A 22733-nucleotide genomic window follows, 5' to 3' on the forward strand; every position below is an offset into this window, starting at 1 on the left:
AATCTTTCCTAATTCCCAATGGATACCAAGCATGGCCTGAATTTCCACTATGTGATGATTTAAATGTAGCTGTCATTTTAAATTATTTCATCTACAGTTCAATCAAGGGATATTGCTGTTTGGAGGCGCAAGTCAATTTTATGACTCCCTCCATTGTGTAGCAGCAAACTCAAATAGGAACGCACAGAAACAGCTGCTTCGAGTCGGAAAAAACAGTTTAAACGTGGAGGGAATTTGGTTGTAAGTAGTTTCTTGGAATTATAGTTGAGAATTTGGTTGGTGTAAACTGCGTAGGCGAGAGTTGCTTTATTCATTAAAGTACAAGCAAGCTGCCCCTCGTTTTAGTTCCAAGTTTTTTTTTAAACGCCTTGGTCTGTTTTTCGGGAGAGAGAGAGAGATCGAACTCCAGCTTCCATAGTTGAGTTAGTGAACTTTCATGTAACTTTACGTTTAAGTGGAAATATCGTTTTAATGGCTTACTTTTACCCTTTGACGTTTTTAAAATTGTTTTTCGTTAGAATGCTAGATTTCCTACTCCTTCCGATTCAAAATTCTACTCTCCCTTTGAATTGCGAAATTCATGACATAAGTTCTCTGATGACGGGGGTGGGGTCGGAGAGAAAAGACTGAAAGTTGATACTGACGATTACATAACTTGTAATCTGGTGCAAGAATGTTTTGGTGAAATATTGTTAATAAGTTAATTTTTCTACATTATTTCTTGATTACGACATTACAGGAAGCCTGCAATTATGGTCTTCAGCTTTAGCAATAGTTATTGAATGTTGATACCAGGTTTATTACTTTTGGGGGGAATAGGAAGGAATAATGTGAGGAAAGTGGATCAGGGACGTGGCCGAGGTTGGATTTTAGCTACATCTTAGCAAGGTGCTGATGTCTTGGAGCCTGGATGACTTTGGCTGAACAATGGTCTTGGGTTTCATTTTTGAGGTGGCATACACCTCCGTGGTACTACTTCCCTGCCGCTCCTAACCCCAGTTCCAGACACTGCCTTTACTCCATATCCACAGACTAGAACATTGTCTTGTTGCTATGCTCATGTTTCTTGTTGATTTTATTGTACTTCCTGATGCCGTGGGGCATGCCATTTTTTTTTTACTGAACTTAAAGCTCGTAGGTAAACTGCGGGTGATTCTTCTAATTGACATACACTCAAGGTGTGGACTTTGGTTATTTGTCTATAAAACTACTCAATCTCATAGTTGACTATTTCAACACCATTCATAGTCTCTGGGTTGTTCATTTTATTGGGCAATTTTTTGCACTTGTCTGTTAAATCTGCTTCTTTCAATTCTTCTACCTCTCTTGATATTTATAATTTTATGTACTGCAGGGTTTCTGAATTTAAGTCACTGATCTAATTTGGAAACAATAGTAGTCCCTGAGTCCTGAGATATATCAGCCAGTATTCCCTTCCCCTGGGAATTGCCGCTCTAAACAAGTATGTTCAATACAAGTTATTAATGGATCGTAGGTTTGGCCATGGATCACCATTTTAGCCACCTACCCTTTTCTTAAGTAGAAAACTCCTTGCACATAAGTAAAATAATTACTTGCATTAACATATGTAACCACAAGTTAGTGTGAAACTTCAGTTTTTTCCTTCAAAGCTAGCATTCTGGACTGAACTTATCAGGCACTGCTCATCTTGGTTCAGCTTCTAGGATTTTTGTCCAGTAGTTTGAGTTATAATTTCTTTGAAGGAGAGAAAACACATTGGTCAATATTCTCAGCAATGAGATGCACCAGACCAGTCTGTTTTCTATCTAGAATGCAATTGGATGGTGGTTGCTCTTTTGCATCCAAGAGTCCTATTGGTGTTGCTAGTTATTGATTGGGTTAGTTGATTTCTTCAGCTGACCAGGCATTGAAGGGTCATGAGGACTCGAAACGTCAACTCTTTTCTTCTCTGCCGATGCTGCCAGACCTGCTGAGTATTTCCAGGTAATTCTGTTTTTGTCATGGTTAATTTAGTTTGGTCAAGCTGGCCATGACAGCCTCACTTCACTATGATAGTGTAGAAGTCCAATGTTGTCAACTTGGTACACTGTTTTGGCAGACAGTCAGCAAACAAGGAGGTTAAAGAGCACAAAACAAACACTTGCATGTTCTGTTTGTAAAATGGCAAGGAAAACAATCACAAAACACATGTTTTCAATTAATTTTGATCACCTGCCTGTTTTTATTTACTAATCAAAAATGCAATTTGCCTAAAAGCATTGGATGACACTGCTCTTAGCACCACTTGTTTTCTACCCTTCAGCTACTACTTTGGATGTCCAGTTTTTGCTCTGAATCCCACAACTTTGAGTTTACTAATTGTCAATGTGAAATGTATCCTGTGCCTTCAGGAAGTCTTTGAGTACACACCATTGTAGTTTTAACACTAATTAGCACAATTTCTCACTTCAAAATTCAAGGAGGCCATGATGAAGAGAGAAAAGCCCATAACATTCTGGCATTGTTAAAATGCTGTACTCATAACTAAGATGAAATTCCTGCATTTGGAACAAGAGTAAGTTTTCCAGGAAAATCTCAGCCAAGTAGATTTTCACATTAATTGCATATTAAAGCGCAAAATGATAAACTAGTACCTTGGCCTCAATCCAAGTACAGGTATTTTATTCCATGAATATTTATTCTATTTAATTTTTCACTTCTTGAATTTGTTTTCAAACATCAATTTTGAATTACATCCAAAGTGATGTGTATTTTGTTTAATCTGTTGTCCAACAGAAGCTGAGTAACCAAGACATGAATCTGATCATCCAGGGATTTTTGTTTATTGCCGCAATGCCTATATCTCTGTTATAGATCTGAATATTGCAAATTTAATATTTTTTATGCTATCATCATTTTCCTGTAACCTGTGGATTAGGATATTCTGAAAGTGATAGTTGTGGGGAAGGAGGGCAAAATTACATTTTAAATTCCTGTCTTCAGTCCAAAAATTAGTCCATGGTACAATAGCCTAAGCAGCATGTCTGTAAAGTCTTCCAGGCTGCTCAATTAACATTTCATAAAGAGCACAAATATTTCAATATAAGAACATGTATTCTTGCTTTTGTGTACAATTGTGAAGATACTATAATACTTGGGTACTTTTTAAAAGGAAGAAGATTTGAGCATTTAAAGTGAAACTATTAATGCATTCTGTTTACAGCAATGTAGAAGTGTTTTTCCACAAGGTAGGACCCAAGCCTTGTTAATTAAAGTTAGTTTTTTTCCCATGAATATTTGTGCCATGTGATATGTTTGAATCCTTAAACCACAAAGGAGGCAATCTGATCCCAGGTCTGTAATGAATTAGTTATGCTCAGCTGTAATCATAAACAGATTTTTTTTCAAAGTATCTATTTAATTGCTTACTGCTAGTTACCCAGTCATCTTCCTAGGAACTATTTTGTGGCTGTCCAGAGGTGGGATACAGCTTGATTTGTGATAACTCCCTTACCCATGTACACTCACCCCCAGGATAAATAGCTACTGACACTAGAATTGTGTGAATAATCACTTGGGTGAAGCACTAGAGTTGCTTCAATCTGCACCAAATATGGTTACTTTAGGGAAAAATGGCTTTAAACTAACAGTGAAGGAGGAATGTTGGGTAAAGGGAGATTTAGAAATCCAAAGATAAAATTTTCAGCAATAGAGAAGTATATTGATGTGGATAAAGACAAGGTGAGTGGAACAGGAAGGGGGAAAAGTATTGTTTAATGGTAATGTTGCATCAGAGAGTGAGGTCCATGCAGGGAATAGTAGTTTTTTAAACAACCAATTGAAGTCACTTTATCTGAATCATGGAACATCTGCAATAAGATAGATAAATGAGTGGCACAAATAGAGATAAATGGTTTGGATCTAATTGCCAATACAGAGACATGGTTACAAGGTGATTAAGGTTGGGAAATATTCCAGGCTACACAACATTTCAGAAAAATAGGCAGAATGGAAAAGGAGAGGTAGCCCTGATTATAAAAGATGACAAAAAGTCATTAGTGAGAAAGGGTCTTGGCTCAGAAAATCAGGAAGTAGAATCAGTGTGGGTGGAGTTTTGGAATAGCAATGGTCTGGAAACATTGGTGGGAGTAGTTTTATAGGCACCCCTAACAGTAATTATACCATTGGGCAGAGCATTAAGCAAGAAATTAATGGAGCTTGTAACCAAAGCAATGTAAACAGTTCCTTGGTAGTACAGAACTTGAATATTGCTGAAAAGAGAGATATGTTGCCAAAGCTTTTCATCTTGCACTCATCAGGGCAAACATAACACCAAATTTCAAACTATCATAATTTATACTAGAGGAGGAAAGGGTGCTGATTGGTTGGCTCTGGCTGAGGCATTGCCATGGAGAAGCAATGAGGAATTGTGCTTCTGGGTAATTCAAAAAAGGTTTGCACATATTCCTTTTCTAATGCACCAGATATTGCCTGGATTGTTAGGCTGTTATTATTGGATTTGCGAAAGGAGGTGAACACTAACTAGATTGTTATTGAATAACCCCTGAACTTTTGCTTGGTCCTTTTGAAGTAGCTGAAGAAAACCTTGCTGTATTCTTGCAACTATGCTCTGGGGTGTAATTAACCTTCGACCACTTCTTTTTATTGGGTATACCGAAAGGTTTTCATTTGAACTCCTCCCACTCCATAATAAATTGTGTTTTTCTAAGGCTCCCTGGTTCTGTACTTACTGAGAGCAGCAACTCCTCTCTCTGCCATTTGGTTCTCCATGTCTGAATCAAGGCTACAAATACATTTGAAGTGGAGTGGCTCTGGAAGAATCTGCATTGTTGAGAAGGTTATTGGTGAAGTGAATATTGCTAGTGGGAGGATGCTAAGAATTAGGAGTACGAGGTATGCACTTTTATATCTAAGCTGCAGAGGAATTTCATGCACTACAGTGGCATTCCCAGCATGAAACTCATGCAGCTTGCCTCTTGTACAATGGACTTTCCATTATTGCAAATTAGTTATACATAATGGTGAAGATCCTTTTTTTCATTCACGGGATGTGGGCTTCGTTGGCTGGGCCTGCATTTAATGCCCAACCCTAGTTGCCCGTGAGAAGGTGGTGGTGACCTGCCTTCTTGAACTGCTGCAATCCATGTGGTGTAGGTACACCCACAGTTAGGAAGGGAGTTCCAGGACTTTGACCCGGTGACAGTGAAGGAAAGGCAATATATTTCCAAGTCAGGATGGTGAGTGACTTGGAGGAAAACTATCTATCTGCTGCCCTTGTCCTTCTAGGTAGCAGTGGTCATGGGTTTGGAAGGTGCTGTCTAAGGAGCCTTGGTGAATTCCTGCAGTGCATCTTGTAGATGGTACACACTGCTGCTACTGTGTGTCGGTGGTGGAGGGAGTGAATGTTTGTGGATATGGTGCCGATCAAGTGGGCTGCTTTGTCCTGGATGGTGTCAAGCTTCTTGAGCGTTGTGGGGGCTGCACTCATCCAGGCAAGTGGGGCGTATTCCATCATACTCCTGGCTTGTGCCTTGTAGATGGTGGACAGGCCTTGGGGGGGGGGGGGGGGGGGGGGGGTAGGAGGTGAGTTACTGGTCACAGAATTCCTAGCCTCTGACCTGTTCTTGTAGCCACAGTATTTATATGACTAGTCCAGTTCAGTTTCTGGTCAATGGTAATCCCCAGGATGTTGATAGTGGGGGATTCAGTGGTGGTAATGCCATTGAACGTTAAGGGGTGATGGTTAGATTCTTTCTTGTTGGAGATGGTCATTGCCTGGCACGAATGTTACTCGCCACTTGTCAGCCCAAGCCTGTATATTGTCCAGGTTTTGCTGCATTTGGATATGGACTGATTCAGTATCTGAGGAGTCGCGAATGGTTCGGAACATTGTGCAATCATCAGCGAACATCCCTGCTTCTGACCTTATGATAGAAGGAAGTCATTGATGAAGCAGCTGAAGATGGTTGGGTGAGGACACTACCCTGAAGAACTCCAGTGATATCCTGGAGTTGAGATGACTGACCTCCAACAACCACAACCATCTTCCTTTGTGCTAGGTGTGACTCCAACCAGTGGAGATTTTTCACCCTGGTTCACATTGACTCCAGTTTTGCTAGGGCTCCTTGATGCCACACTTGGTCAAATGCAGCCTGGATGTCAAGGGCAGTCACTCTCATCTCACCTCTGGAGTTCAGCTCTTTTGTCTATGTTTGAACCAAGGCTGTAATGAGGTCAGGTACTGAGTGGCCCTGGCGGAACCCAAACTGAGCATCAGTGAGCAGGTTATTGTGAATCAAGTGTTGCTTGATAGCACTGTTGATGACCCCTTCCATTACTCTACTGATCGAGAGTAGACTGATTTGGTGGGGTGGGGTAGGTAACTTGCTGGGTTGGATTTGTCCTGCTTTTTGCGTACAGGACACACCTAGGCAATTTTCCACTTATCTGGGTACATGTCAGAGTTGTAGCTGTACTGGAACAGTTTGGCTAGGGGCGCGGCAAGTTCTGTAGCACAAGTCTTCAGTACTATTGCCGGAATATTGTCAGGGTCCGTGGCCTTTGCACTATCCAGTGCCTTCAGCTGTTTCTTGATATCACGTGGAGTGAATCGAATTGGCTGAAGACTGGCATCTGTGATGCTGGGGACCTCCGGAGGAAGCCAAGATGGATCATCCACTCCGCACTTCTGACTGAATATTTTTTCAAATGCTTTAGCCTTCTCTTTTGCACTGATTTTCTGGGCTACTCCATCATTGAGGATGGGGATATTTGTAACGTCTCCTCCTCCAGTGAATTGTTTAATTGTCCACTACCATTCATGACTGGATGTGGCAGGACTGCAGAGCTTCGATCTGATCCGTTGGTTGTGGGATCACTTAGCTCTGTCTATCACTTGCTGCTTATGCTGTTTGGCACACAAGTAGTCCTGTGTTATAGCTTCACCAGGTTGTCACCTCATTTTTAGGTATGCCTGGTGCTGCTGCTGGCTTGTCCACCTGCACTCTTCATTGAACCAGGATTGATCCCCTGGCTTGATGATAATCATAGAGTGAGGGATATGCCAGGCCATGAGGTTACAGATTGTGTTTGAGTACAACTCTTCTGCTGATGACCCACAGCGTCTTATGGATGCCTAGTCTTGAATTGCTAGACCTGTTCAAAATCTATCCCATTCAGCATGGTGGTAGTGCCACACAACATGATGGTGGGTATCCTCTACTCTTTCGAGTTATCAACAGATCTCATGTAACTCTTTTGAGTACATTCACAGTTCTTGGTTTCCGGGAGTGGGACATGAACCCACAACCTTATGATTCAAAGGCGAGGGTGCTATGAACTGAGCCACAGCTGACACCTCTAAAAATCTTGAAACTCTTTCGAGTTATCAACAGTCACAGATTGCAACTCTTTTCGAGTACAATCACAGTTCTTGGTTTCCGGGAGTGGGACATGAACCCACAACCCTCTGATTCAAAGGCGAGGGTGCTATGAACTGAGCCACAGCTGACACCTCGTGGGTATCCTCAACGTGAAGGCGGGACTTCATTTCCACAATGACTGTGTGATGGTCACTCCTACAGATCCTGTCATGGACAGATGCATCTGCGGCAGGCAGGTTGGTGAGAATGAAGTCAAGTATGTTTTTCCCTCTGGCTGGTTCCCTCACCACCTGCTGCAGACCCAGTCCAGCAGCTATGTCATTTAGGACTTGGTCAGCAGTGGTGCCACTCTTGGTGATGGACATTGAAGTCCCCCACCCAGAGTACATTCTGTGCCCTTGCCACCCTCAGTGCTTCCTCCAAGTGATGTTTGACATGAGCACTAATTCATCAGCTGAGGGAGGGCGGTATGTGGTAATCAGCAGGAGGTTTCCTTTCTGTTTGACCTGATGCCATGGGACTTCATGGGGTCCGGAGTCAATGTTGAGTACTGCTGGGGCAACTCCCTCCGGACTGTATACCACTATGCAACCAGCTCTGCTGGACAGGACACACCTAGAGATGATGGTGGTGTCTGAGACATTATCTGTAAGGTATGATTCCGTGAGGGTGACTACGTCAGGCTGTTGCTTGATTAGTCTGTGAGACAGCTTTCTCAATTTTGGTACTAGCCCCCAGATGTTAGTAAGAAGGACTTTGCAGGGTCGACAGGGCTGAGTTTGTGGTTGTCGTTTGGGTGCCTAGGTTGATGCCAGGCGATCTGTCCAGTTTCATTCCTTTATTGTGACTTTGTAGAGGTTTTATACAACAGAGTGGCTGCTTGCCAGGCCATTTCAGAGGGCCTTTAAGAGTCAGTTGAATCATATGTAGGCTAGACCAGGCAAGAACGGCAGATTTCCTTAGTGAACCAGATGGGTTTTTACAACAATCAGCAATGGTTTAATGGTCAGATTCAGATTTTCAAGTTCAAATTCCACCATCTGCTGTGGCGGGATTCAAACCTGGGTCCCCAGAGCATTAACCTGGGTCTCTGTGTTACTAGTCCAGTGACAATACCCCTTCGCCATCGTCTCCCCTCCCCACTGTAATGGAAACTAACTCGCCTAAATATTAGAGGATAAATGTTGTTGGGGATGATGTAGAACTGGTGTAAAATAGTACATGCAGCAGATAAATTTGAGGACCTGAGCAGTGGTGAGAACAAGTGTATGCAAGTTTCCTTATTCGTTGGGAAAAAGGAGACAATCAAAGACTCGTGTTTCTTTAGATGTAGATACATTAAGTACCAATCTTTTATATTTGAAAGTTAAGTAAAGGTATTTGTACATCTGAGCTCTAAAAATTTGTGGAATATTTGCATAGTTATAAACAACTTTCGAATATAAAACCACTTATTCCTATCTTGAAGTGATCAATAAGTATGTGAGATGTTCCAATTATTTGAGAAGGGCAATTGAGAGAACTCGGTAGAGATTCTTTGGGCTGAAGAATGGCAGGTAGGCTTCCTGCTGTGATAGTCCACTTTGAAAATGTGCAAAAGTGGCATACTGTGTGTCTCAGTTTTTGTTCTACTCTTGTTTCCCCTTCTACCACTAAGGGAGGCATCAGCTTCTATGACTTCTATACATGAAGAACTGCTTGATATATTTGCATGTAAGGTATAGATAATTCTGCAGTTTTGCTTCCATCTTCTCATCCACAGCCTCTCCATCAACTGTACTACCAAAAAGGCATTACCTTCCACATAGAGCATCTGAATTCCAAAAGTTGAGTTAATCCTCAAGGACTGCTAGGTTTTTCTTCAATATATATCTATTGAAGATAAAAGCTTTATCTAAAAGTCAAATTAAACTATATTAATTTTCCATTTTAATTTTTAGCTATTGGAGTTTACTCTGGAGTAAAGGTTGAATTTGGTTTAATTTATAAAACTTGCATTTATGCTGTTTTAAACTGATTCTTGGACCCAATATCGGAGCTGGTTCTGTTCAGCCAGTTAAATTTGGACTCTAACTTTGTAGGTGAAAGCAAGACATATGTTGGGAGCCATTATTTAGTAGCCGAAAACAGCAGCTAGAAGATGCTGGTCTCTTTGAAAGTTGAATTAAAAACAGCTTTAGTCAAACACTGGTGTTGTATTTCTTGACATTGTGATCTTGTATTAACTCAAATGTCACTAATTTTGCAATTGAGCGTACTTTTATTTTGATTAACTTAATATGTTTATCATCACAAAGCACTTTACAGACTGACTCATTGCATTGGATAGCTTTTATATTCAATGGACTCTTATTGTATAAATGACTGTCAAGCTTTTGCCCTGTGTGAGGAACCCATTTTTGGAAAATTTGAAGGACATTAAATTGTGGACATTCTTCCTCATGAGTTATTTGTAAAAGTTTGCAATATTAATTCTGGCTGTGAATATGCCATTCTTCAAGAAAACACAGGTCAAGATAAATGTCTCGTGGCGAACACCTGAAGAGGGAAGATATACTTTGTATATTTAAGTTAACGAAGATCTGCTGTTGCCAGGCTCTTTAGCTGCTGCTGATTGGTTAAAAGCACCTGGCCTAAGGGAAGTATTCTCTGAACGTCTTAGTCTTTGAAACTGTCAGGCAGAGTTAGTGAATGTGTGTGCGTCTTGGAAGCAGGCTGCAAGAAAAAGACTCTCTCTTTCTCTCTGCCCCACCTTTGAGTTTCACCTTTCTCAGAAATGTCTCATTAGAATAAATCATCTGTTCTTTTTTGAAAGCCTGCAAAAGCTGTGATAAGTAGAAGTCATCAAGTTTCACCAGATAATCCATCTGAAGGAACTTCCAGACCTATTATGAGTAGAATTCTGTTAGATCAACAGCGTCACGATTATCTCTTCAAAATATATTCTTTTAAAAGAAACGTTCCCATACTCTAGCATCTGCAGAGGACTGTGTTTGTTTGTTTGTTTGTTTTGTCCTGTTTTGTATTTGTGTATGGGGGTTCAAATAGCTGCGTTTTTAGAAAGAGCAAATTGTTACACTTCTAAACTACAACTTGTATGTTAGCCAGTTTATTAACCTGTTTTTAAAAAGTTTGATTTATAATAAATCAATTTTTTGTGTTTATTGAATGAAGCCTGGTTAGTCTTTTTATGCTGGGAATAACCGTTTCAAAGGGTAACAATTGGCCAATTTTATGGGTGAATTAAACATTTAAACTATTGTTACGGCCTGTGGAGAAGTGGGCCTAGAATTAACTGTGTATTCCTCCCATCACGGTCTGTAACACATTACTACCCCTCCATTTACATAGTTCACCTGATTTCATCCCTGGAGTTAGAACACAAGAGTATGTAGGTCATTCAGTTCCACAAGCCTGTTTTGTCGTTCAATTATATCATGGCTGTTCTGTAGCTTAACAAGCAACAGGGAGCTTAGGTTCACACTTAAACAAAACAAAATGTATGGCAAAGCAGTGACATAATTTGCATTTGGTCTCAATACAGAAGAGACTGCACCCGATACAGTATTTATGTCTGTCATACATTTAATTGCTCCCTCGCTGAGAAGCAGTACTTGGGCCCCTGGACAGTGCTGTGGAAAAAGGTGGTGAATGGACAAGTGCTGTCATCTCAGTGGGAAGGTCCTGGGGAGAGAGGGGTGGTCAAATTGAATTGGACATAATGGAAGCTAGTGTCCCTTCAGAAAGAGGGTAGGGGAAGAAATGTTATGATGGCAGATGATCTGTCAAACATTTGATAAGAAAGAATCCTATCGTTTTTTTGTGGGGATGGGGAAAGGATAGGTTAGAAGCACAAGAAAACAGTCTGGTTGTCTAGTTCAGGTGACAATCGGTGGTGGAGGAAGGGAATCAAGCGCCAATCAAGCGGGCTGCTTTGTCCTGGACAGTGCCAAGCTTCTTGAGTGTTGTGGGAGCTGCCCTCATCCAAGCAAGTGAGGATTATTCCATTACACTCCTGACTTGTGCCATGCAAATGGTGGACAGGCTTTGGGGAGTCAGGAGGTGAGTTATTCATTGCCGGATTTCTAGCCTTTGACCTGCTCTTGTAGCCACAGTATTTATACAGCTAGTCCAGTTCACTTTCTGGTCAATGGTAACCCCCAGGATGTTGATAGTGGGGTATTCAGTGTTGGTTAATGCCATTGAACATCAAGAGGCGATGGTTGGATTCTCTCTTGTTGGAGATGGTCATTGCCAGACACATGTGTGGCACGAATGTTACTTGTCACTTGTCAGCCCAAGCCTGGATATTGTCCATGTCTTGCTGCATTTGGACATGGACATATTCAGTATCTGAGGAGTCGTGAATGGTGCTGAACATTGTGCAATCATCAGCAAACATCCCCACTTCTGACCTTACGATGGAAGGAAGGTCATTGATGAAGCAGCTGAGTATGGTTGGGCCGAGGACACTACCCTGAGCAACTCCTGCAGTGATGTCCTGGAGTCAAGATGATTGACCTCCAACAACCACAACCATCTTCCTTTGTGCTAGGTGTGACTCTAACCAATTGAGAATTTTTCCCCCTGATTCGCATTGACTCCAGTTTTGCTGGGTCGCCTTGATGCCACACTCGGCCAAATGCGGCCTTGATGTCAAGGGCAGTTCAGCTCTTTTGTCCAAGTTTGAACCAAGGTGTAATGAGGTCAGGAACTGAGTTGCCCTGGTGGAACCCAAACTGGGCACCAGTGAGCAGATGCTTGATAGCACTGTTGATGACCCCTTCCATTACTCTACTGATCAAGAGTGAAGGGGCAGTAATTGGTTAGATTGGATTTGTCCTTTTTATATACAGGGCATACCTGGGCAATTTCCACAGCCGGGTAGATGCCACTGTTGTAGCTGTACTGGAACAGCTTGGCTAGGGGCGCGGCAAGTTCTGGAGCACAAGTCTTCAGTACTATTGCTGGAATATTGTCAGGGCCATAGCCTTTGCAGCATCCATTGCATTCAGCTGTTTCTTGATATCACATGCTGTGAATCGAATTGGCTGAAGACTGGTATCCGTGATGCTGGGGACCTCCGGAGGAGCCCGAGCTGGGTCATCCACTCGGCAATTCTAGCTGAAGATTGTAGCAAATGCTTCAGCCTCATCTTTTGCACTGATGTTCTAGGCTCCTCCCATCATTGAGGATGGGGATATTTGTGAAGCCACCGCCTCCAGTTAGTTGTCTAATTGTCCACCGCCATTCACGACTGGATGTGGCAGGACTGCAGAGCTTAGGTCTGATCCGATGGTTGAGGGATCACTTAGCTCTGTCTATCACTTGCTGCTTATGCTGTCTGGCATGCAGGTAGTCCTGTGTTATAGCTTCACCACATTGACACCTCATTTTTAGGTATTCCCTGGTGCTGCTCCTTGCATGCCTTCCTGCACTTTTCATTGAACCAGGATTGATCCCCTGGCTTGATGGTAATGGTAGAATGAGGGATATGCCAGGCCATGAGCTTACAGATTGTGTTAGAGTATAATTCTGCTGCTGCTGATGATCCACAGCACCTCATGGATGCCCAGTTTTCAGTTGCTAGATCTGTTCAAAATCTGTCCCATTTAACATGGTGGTAGTGCCACACAACACAATGGAGGGTATCCTCAATGTTTAGGTGGGACTTCGTCTCCACAACGACAGTGTGGTGGTCACTCCTACTGATCCTGTTATGGACAGATGCTCCTGCGGTAGGCAGGTTGGTGAGGATGAGGTCAACTTTGTTTTTCCCTCTTGTTGGTTCCCTCACCACCTGCCACAGACCCAGTTTAGTAGCTATCTCATTTAGGATTTCGCCAGCTCAGTAGTGGTGCTACTGAGCCACTCTTGGTGATGGACATTGACGTTCCCCACCCGGAGTACATTGTGTGCCTTTGCCCCCCTCAGTGCTTCCTCCAAGTGGTGTTCAACATGGAGGAGCACTGATTCATCGACTGAGGGAGGGTGATACCTAGTAATCAGCAGGAGGTTTCCTTGACCAGGTTTGACCTGATGCCATGAGATTTCATGGGGTCCAGTGGTTGAGGACTCCCAGGGCAACTCCCTCTTGACTGTATACCACTGTGCCGCCACTGCCTCTGCTGGGCCTATCCTGCCGCTGGGATAGAACATACCCGGAGATGATAGTGTCTGGGACATTATCTGTAATATAATCATCCTCACGGAATCATGTCAGGCTATTGCTTGACTAGTCTGTGGTCTGTGAGTTAGCTCTCCCAATTTTGGCACTAGCCCCCAAATATTAGTAAGGAGGACGTTGTAGGGTCGACACGGCTGAGATTCTGAAATGACCCAGCTGTTCTGTTTTCGTGATGGTGGCTGAGGGATTAATGTTGATTCAGGACTCCAGGAGGGCTGTCTTAATCTTCAAATAGTACCACATGAAAAGGGCTTTGGACTAATGTTGCATCCAAGAAGTGACACCTTTGATAATCTAGCACTCCCTTAGCCCTGCAATTATTGGCTAGATTATGCACTGAAGTTCTAGAGTAGGGCTTGAACCCATGACAAGTTTGTTGACAAATTGGGATTTAGTGTGTGGCCTTTCTTGCTGCCTAAGAAAAGGAATGTCACTGTGAGACAGGCTTACCCAATAATGTGACAGCACTTTTGAATATAACTTGGTTCCAGAATTCTTGCTCCAATTGGCAATTGCCAACTGTCAGATTTGAATTCGAAAGTTTATCTTATGTGCACTTCTTCACTCCTGATTTGAGTTGAAAGCATAGCCAATTTCCACACACACAATTACCACTCCCTATGGCCTTGCACCATCAACCCTTTTGTCATTTAATTTCCCCTGCCTTCTACACTGTTGCAGATCTCCCCTTTAATTTTTCATGTCCTCTCCCCTCAACTTGGTTGAAACCCATTAAATCTCTAACTTTTCTCAGTTCTGATGAAATGTCATGGACCTGAAATGTTGACTCTATTTCTCTCTTCAAAGATGCTACTGGACATGACGATTGCCAACATTTTTTTTCTGTCTAGTATATACTAGACCAGTCAGTCCATGATTTCTGATTGGTCTAGCCATTGAACAAAACGTTAGTTGGAACTGGTACATTTTTAAGTGTGGCAATGGCAAGATTAGCAGCACTGATCACTAAAATGTTGAGTAGCTATTATAAAGCAATTTAATTGGGTCAGACATTTGACCAAACATATTTGTATTTTAACTACTGTAAAGTGAAATTATGCACTGAATTGCTGCTTATTTTCTACTCTCAAAAGGCAGTGATAGTGATATGAGGGTTGCCACAAAAGAAGAGGAAAATGGAAGTGATCAAAAAACCAAGAAATGTATTCCGAGGTAAATGATTCCATACCCTTTTTCTGATTTGTGCTTGAGCAAATGGACAAGGCAGGTGGCTATTTGAAAAGATACTGTGAAAATATTATACTAGGAGCCATTTAGTCCTTCAAACAATAGTTAACTGAGATATGATGAACTGAGGTAGGATCTTCTTGAATGTCTTATGAACAATCTTTCTCCATCTGAGGACAGAATCATTCCTATTCATGACATGGCTAGAGAAAGTTTACTAGGCTGATTCCTGGGATGGTGGTGGGGGGGTGCTTGTCTTATGAAGAAAAGTTGGGTCTGTGCTCATTGGAGTTTAGAAGAATGAGAGGTGATCTTATTGAAACATGTATGATCCTGAGGAGATCTGACACGGTAGATGCTGAAAGGTTGTACCTCTCCTGCCCCCACCATGGGGGAATCTAGAACTAGGGGATGCAGTTCAAAAATAAGGGTCTCCCATTTAAGATGGAGTTGAGGAGGAATTTCTTCTCTCAAGAAGGTCTTTAGTCCTTGGAATTCTCTTCCATAGAGAGCAGCAAAGGTTGGGTCATTGAATATATTCCAAGCTGAGTTACAGTTTTTTTTTGATCGACAAGGGAGACCAGGGTTATGGGGGGAGGCAGGAAAGTGGAGTTAAGGCCACAGTTAGATCAGCCCTTATCATCCTGAATGGCAGAGCAGGCCCAGGGGGGCCAAATGGTCTGCCCTTCTTTATTAGCCTGTTGATCACAAGACTTGGGACCTGGGTTGAAAGTGATTAACAGCAGGAGCTATATTGGGCAAAGTCTCAATATATTTAAAAGAAAACTTGCCAAACAACTAATACCCCCCTTCACCCTCATTGTGCACTTTAAAGGAGGCGATGGCATAGTGGTATTGTCACTGGACTAGTAATCCATTGACCCAGGGTAATGCTCTGGGGACTCGGGCTCGAATCCCACCACAGCAGATGGTGGAATTTGAATTCAATAAAAATCTGGAATTAAAGTCTAATGATGACCATGAAACCATTGTCAATTGTTGTAAAAACCATTCTGGTTTACTAATGTCCTTTAGGGAAGGAAACCTACATGTGACTCCAGACCCACAGCAATGTGGTTGTCTCTTAAATCAGTTGTATTAAACCACTACAAAGTCTCGAAAAAGAAATGAAGCCAGATGGACCACCCGGCATCGACCTAGGCACCGGAAATGACAACTGCAAACTCTACAAACACTGCAAAGTCCTCCTTGCTAACATCTGGAGGCTAGTGCCAAAACTGGGAGAGCTGTCTCACAGACTAATCAAGCAACATCCTGACATAGTCATCCTCACAGAATCATATCTTACAGATAATGTCCCAAACATCACCATCAGCATCTCTGGGTATGTCCTGTGCCACCAGCAGGACAGACCCAGCAGAGGAGGCAGCACAGTGGTATACAGTCAGGAAGGAGTTGCCCTGGGAGTCCTCAACATTGACTCCGGACCCCAAAAGTCTCATGGCATCAGGTCAAACATGGGCAAGGAAACCTCCTGCTGATTACCATGTACCGCCTTCCCTCAGCTGATGAATCAGTGCTCCTCCATGTTGAGCACCACTTGGAGGAAGTACTGAGGGTGGCAAGGGTGCAGAATGTACTCTGGGTGGGGGACTTCAATATCCATCACCAAGAGTGATCGGTAGCACCACTGCTGACCTAGCTGGCCAAGTTCTAAAGGACATAGCTACGGGACTGGGTCTGCAGCAGGTGATGAGGGGACCAACAACAGGAAAAAACATACTTGACCTCATCCTCACCAACCTGCCTGTTGCAGATGCATCTGTCCATGACAGGATCGGTAGGAGTGACCACCACACTGTTGTTGTGGAGACGAAGTCTTGACTTTCACATTGAGGATACTCTCCATCGTGTTGTGTAGCACTACCACCATGTTAAATGGGATAGATTTCGAACAGATCTAGCAACTGAAGACTGGGCATCCATGAGGCGCTGTGGGCCATCAGCAGCAGAATTGTACTCGAACACAATCTCATGGTCCGGTGTATCCGTCATTCTACTATTACCATCAAGCTAGGGGATCAATGAAGAGTGCAGGAGGGCATGCCAGGAGCAACACCAGTCATTCGTAAAATTGTGTCAACTTAGTGAAGCTGTAACACCGAACTACTTGTGTGCCAAACAGCATAAGCAGCAAGTGATAGAGCTAAGCGATCCCATAACCAACGGATCAGATCTAAGCTCTACAGTCCTGCCACACCCAGTCAAGAATGGTGGTGGACAATTAAACAACTCACTGGAGGAGGCGGCTCTGCAAATATCCCCATCCTCCATGATGGGTGAGCCCAGCACATCAGTGCAAAAGATGAGGCTGAAGCATTTGCTACAATTTTCAGCCAGAAATGCTGAGTGGATGATCCAGCTCTGGCTCATCTGTAGGTCCCCAGCATCACAGATGCCAGTCTTTAGCCAAATCGATTCACTCCACGATATCAAACGGCTGAAGGTACTGGATAGACCAAAAGCTATGGGCCCTGACAATACTCCAGCAGTGCTGAAGACTTGTGCTCCAGTACTTGTTGTGCCCCTAGCCAAGCTGTTCCAGTACAGCTATGACGCTGGCATCTACCTGGCTATGTGGAAAATTGCCCAGGTGTATCCTGCACACAAAGCAGGACAAATCGAACCCAGCCAATTACCACCCCATCAGTCTACTCTCTATCAGTAAAGTAATGGAAGGGGTCATCAACAGTGCTATCAAGCGGCAGTTGCATAGCAATGACCTGCACACTGATGCCCAGTTTCCAGTTTGGGTGCCACCAGGGCCACTCAGCTCCTGACGTCATTACTGCCTTGGTTCAAACATGGATAAAAGAGCTGAACTCGTGAGGTGAGAGTGACTGCCCTTGACATAAAGGCAGCATTTCACTGAGTGTGGCATCCAGGAGCCCTAGCAAAACTGGAGTCAATGGGAATCAGGGAAATCTCTCCACTGGTTGGAATCATATCTAGCATGATAGAAGGTGGTTGTGGTTGTTGGAGGTCCTACATCTCAGCTCCAGGATATCACTGCAGGAGTTCCTCGGGATAGCGTCCTCGGTCCAACCATCTTCAGCTGCTTCATCAATGACCTTCCTTCCATCATAAGGTCAGAAGCGGGGAGGTTCACTGATGATTACCATTCCTCAGATACTGAAGCAGTCCATGTCCAAATGCAGCAAGACCTGGACAATATACAGTCTTGGGCTGACAAGTGGCAAGTAACATTCATGCCAATCAATGACCATCTCCAACAAGAGAGAATCCAACCATCGCCCCTTGATATTCAATGGCATTACCCATCACTGAATCCTCCACTATCAACATCCTGGGGGTTACCATTGACCAGAAACTGAACTGAATGAATAAAAAAAAAAAAAATAAACGAACCTGTTATTATTAAAGCTAGAATGCATCCAAGAGCCCCCAAATATCCCAAATAAACAATTTGATGACAGAACTGCTAATCTCAGCAGCCGTCTAAACTGAAAACATATATGCAAGCAATTGAAAGTAGTTTTAAAAAAAATAGAAATTGCTATTTGCCTTACAAGGCTACACTAACAGTACCGTAAAATGTATTTCATTTAAGTATTTAAATTCATTTCAAGACTTCGATGTTTACTTGCATTACATTAAAAGTTATACAAACTCATAAGGGCAATTGTCTTTGAAAGATTAAAAGCCGTTTTCAAAAAAGCTTAAGAACCTCCAAAGCAAACCACCCTAACGCAGCAAGCTGTTAGACTAAAAAAAGGACATTCCTTGTGCCACTGACAGCAAAGGGGGCATGGCCTCGGCACTTCTGCACCTCACAACTATCCCTCCTGGCTGCCTTCTCTGATGGTTGCGTCCTGCAGCTGGGACAGGAAGTCACTTAAGGCTGTTCAGTGGAAATTTATGAACTTGATATGCCACTTTTAAAAGCCCAGTTACACCATGTTCAACAAATTATAATTTTTTCCAAGGGTTTTCAATGAGACTAGTATAAAAGGGCAAATTTTAATCTGTACAGTGACTTACTTGATTGCAGTCAAAAAATTTCAATGGTACATACTAAGAAGAAACATAGAATCACTTGCATCAAGTTCTGGATTTCTGCGAACAACCAGAAGTTTGTCAGTTTCAGATGAGTATTGATGACAAACAGTGGCTGTTTTGCCATCACTATTGTTGCAAAATCCAGGTTTTTAAAAAATATCCATTTCATCAATCTCCTGAACTTGGCTTTGCTGCCAAGAGACAGGTAGGTGACCTTGTCCAGCCCTATATAAAAACTAATTTAAGTTAGTACTGTAAGGCACAACTTGGTTTTCTCAATAAATGAGGTATCCAAAAATGTGGAATCCAGCCTTGTATAGCCAATGCCTATATTACAAAAAAACTTCTTTATGTAGTCCTTTAACATGGTGAAACATCCTGCAGTACTTTCAGGAGTGTTATAAAGCAAAATTTAACACTGAGACACATGAGATATTGGGGCAGATGACCAATACCTTGCTCAAATAGGTAGTTTTAAATAATCATAGAGTTATTATGGCACAGAAGGAGGCTATTTGGCCAATTAAAAGAAGGAAAAAATGTGGAGGGGGTTAGGGAGAAATTCTGGAGTTTACAGCCTTGCCAGCTGGACATATGCTGGAGCAATTAAAATCATATTGTTATGGTCAGGAGGGGGGTTACTTTAAACAGCACTAATTTCTCCTCTCGCCACCTGTCCATAAACAGGAGTTTTTTGCTTTGTTTCCCCTTTTATAAGCAGTAGTGTATTTCCCAACTCCTTGGTTTTGGTGCAATCCAGTTTTCTATTAATAACCCCACAGCAAACTAGAGATGGGATTAACTCAAAGGGCTAGTTTATTTGCACACACTCAAAAAAGTGAAAGGAGGGTTGCAATGTTGCTTCCATACGAGAGGGATAGAGAAAAGAGCTTTACAGTGCAGAGACCACAGAGGAAAGAGAGATTGTTTCACGTGGATTCCATACTCCAGTCCAATGAGGTATACCTTCACGGAGGTTGGGCTGAAAACTCAAACAGTATAATTCACTTTTCTGGTGGTGTGGACTTCACACGATGTGAGGCATGCAGAGATGAATCAGTCTTGTGATAGTACAGGATTTCAAGCAGAAGTATAGATGGGGCCAAGTGTTCAACCGGGGGGCAGAGCTCCTTTTCTGAGCCCGCCAGTTAGAAGGTAAACAGCAGATAGAGACAATGCAGTTTTGCAAGTCAATATTACTTGTTCCACAAGCCAGAGAAGCCTATGTCACATGGATCCCACCTCCACCATCTTTGACAAAGGATGTGTATCCATCATCTGGATTCCAAAGAGTCTTGGCCATTAGGAATTGAAAGGAAGGCTGCGGGACCTTTGTCTAGCTGACGATCCATCTCCTGGCCATCTGGAGTTATTAAATTAAGATGGTCTTTGTAAAGCTCTCTTTGAAGTTGGGCTGTACAATCCGCAGAGGGTTGTTAGGGGCTCCTCGGAGCTGACGAGGTTTTTTCCTAAAGCTGCCAAGTGGTTTATTTTGTTCAGAGGTCAAAGACAGACACAGTTTTGGCCATTTCAAGGCCATGGAGGGCTTTGAAAACATGGAAGCATTGAAAATAAGCATTCTAAAATTGTGACGTTTTGCTTAATCAGAAGCAAATATAGACCAGGAAGAATCTGGGTAATGGCTGAACAAGATTTGATGTAAGTTTTGTGTTTGTGTCTGGTTTTAGTTTCTTAGCTTCTCATCCGTTATGGATTATAAACCTATCCAATTTCTAGCCATGTAACTGAAGTACTCAAGTTTTCTTTTTGCAGTACTGCTATCAACTCATCAAAAAGGAGTTTTATATTGGCTAGAACCATTGACAAGGTGAGTAATTGGATTCTATTGAAGCTATTTTACTGGTATTTTTAATTCAAAGCAGGGTTGAGTCTACAAAAATGTGCACTTAGAATTTAAGTTTTTAAAAATATACTTATTTTCTCGGTTTCCCTTTTGAGAGTCAGGTAACCCTTTTATGAGTAAGTGGATGTTGGATGAAGACAAGATAATGTTTGGTTATAATATCCACTTCTCTTCCACACACACAACCACCACCACCACCACCACCCCCTCTCTCTTCTCTCCTCCTCTCTCTCCCCCCCCCCGCCGCCCCCCCACCCCAACCATACTTAAAAAAAAACAATCCAGTAGCTCAAATGTCTATTCTTGTGCTATGATTTTGGATGAGGTACTGGAACCTAACCATTACTTGTGGACTGATAGCCCTGCCTGTTTAAAAACCTTTTTTTACATCTTTAAGACAAGGGCGTTTTGGGAGTTCTGTGGATGGAAACCTGTTTTTCTTTTTAAAAGGTATTGGCCTTTTTGTTTCCTAACGTCTCGGAAAAATCTCCAACCAGACTGGTGACTTTGCAAATAATTTTATTGATTGGTGAGGTGAGAGTGACTGCCCTTGACATCAAGGCAGCATTTGACGGAGTGTGGCATCAGGGAGCTCTAGCAAAACTGGAGTCAATGGGAATCAATGGGAAAAATCTCTGCTGGTTGGAGTCATACTTAGCATAAAGGAAGATGGTTGTGGTTGTTGGAGGTCAATGATCTCAGTTCCAGGACATCACTGCAGGAGTTCCTCAGGGTAGTGTCCTAGGCTCAACCGTCTTCATAAGGTTAGAAGTGGGGATATTCATTTATGATTGCGCAATGTTCAGCCCCACAAACTACAGCAGTTCAAGAAAGTGACTCTCTACCAACCTGAGGGCAATATTGGCTTTGTTAGTGATGCCCACATCCCATGAATGAGTAATAGAAAATGGTGTCATATTCATGTGTGTAAATAATATAAAAGTTGTCTGACCTCCCTTGAGAGCAAAGAGGTGATGGCATTATAAAGTTAGTCTAGTGATTATATAATTTTTAATGATGTGAGTCCTCAAAACAGCCAAAAATCTAAAGTCACCAGTTAATTCTCTCTAGCAGAAACAATTTAATTATTCATTGGTGCAACAAAGGAGGGGGAAAGGAAGGGACTGAGAAACAGCTGGCAAACAAAACCCCCTGTTGTGGGTGGATAATTGGCTGAGATTATGCTGGCATAGGCCAAATGGTTGCTTCAAGTGGGATTTCAAAAGCCATGCAGGTGAGGTGCTCCCAGTGATCTTGAAAATACTATCGCTCCAGATGCAATCACCATGCAACTACTGGGATTGTGCATGTAGGATTTTTTGTTGCTTTTAAAATTCTCTGTCAATCTGGCTGTGGTTTATTTGTTTCCACAATATGCAGTCCAGGGTACATGCCTGGAAAAGAAATTGTCTTTTGATCCTGTATCCCTAAACAAACTCTTCAAAGAAATTGTTCTACATTTCCTCGCACACTGATAACTTGTTTTTATTCCCTCCTTAGCTGAGTCGTAAATTTCCACCTGAAATTACATCGCAAAAGCATCAGCCTGCTTTGGAGAGGATTCCACTACCGAGACAATTTCACACCATTAACCAGCCTCGCAAATGTTGAAAGAAGTTACCTGTGCAACATATGACAGTCACCATGCAGAGTGAAGAAATCAATGATAGCATGTTTAAAATGTAAATATCAGTCTCTTCCAAGTTATACAATGCTACTGCTCCTTGCGTTATCCTTAAACTACTAGAAACCTTCCTGGCCAAATGAGACATTAGTCCAACATGTTTGTTGCTTGCAAGGGTGTATAAGAGTTATGTAGTTAGTGTCTCCTGGGCTAATTAATCTATTGAAAATTATCTTCAATAAGTAAAACAGCTGTAACAAATGGAAGTTCAGTTACCCTTTATAATCTTGTCTTCTCGAACTAAATGGCAAGTGTCTAAGAGTATTAGTACAGTAGAAGTTCCATAGTATATTAATCCATTTATGGTGTAGCTTGTACATGGGGTGATTGAAGGGACCAAAATGAGGATTAGCTGTGTTTACTCTGTCACCCCCATATTGGTAATAAACTACTACTTTTGATGCA

General features: G+C 42.4%; 1 protein-coding gene across 1 annotated transcript; it reads left to right on the plus strand.

Annotated features, from left to right (window-relative positions):
- Nucleotides 1-22733, plus strand: LOC144686294 (death-associated protein-like 1.S). Its single transcript, XM_078551376.1, has 4 exons — nt 1-244; nt 14656-14724; nt 20554-20608; nt 22145-22733. Exons 2-4 carry the CDS (start codon nt 14660-14662, stop codon nt 22253-22255), a joined length of 231 nt encoding a protein of 76 aa, XP_078407502.1. The 5' UTR covers nt 1-244; nt 14656-14659; the 3' UTR covers nt 22256-22733.

The sequence above is a fragment of the Cetorhinus maximus genome, chromosome 11 (genome assembly GCF_964194155.1).
Source record: "Cetorhinus maximus chromosome 11, sCetMax3.hap1.1, whole genome shotgun sequence".
Taxonomy (NCBI): domain Eukaryota; kingdom Metazoa; phylum Chordata; class Chondrichthyes; order Lamniformes; family Cetorhinidae; genus Cetorhinus; species Cetorhinus maximus.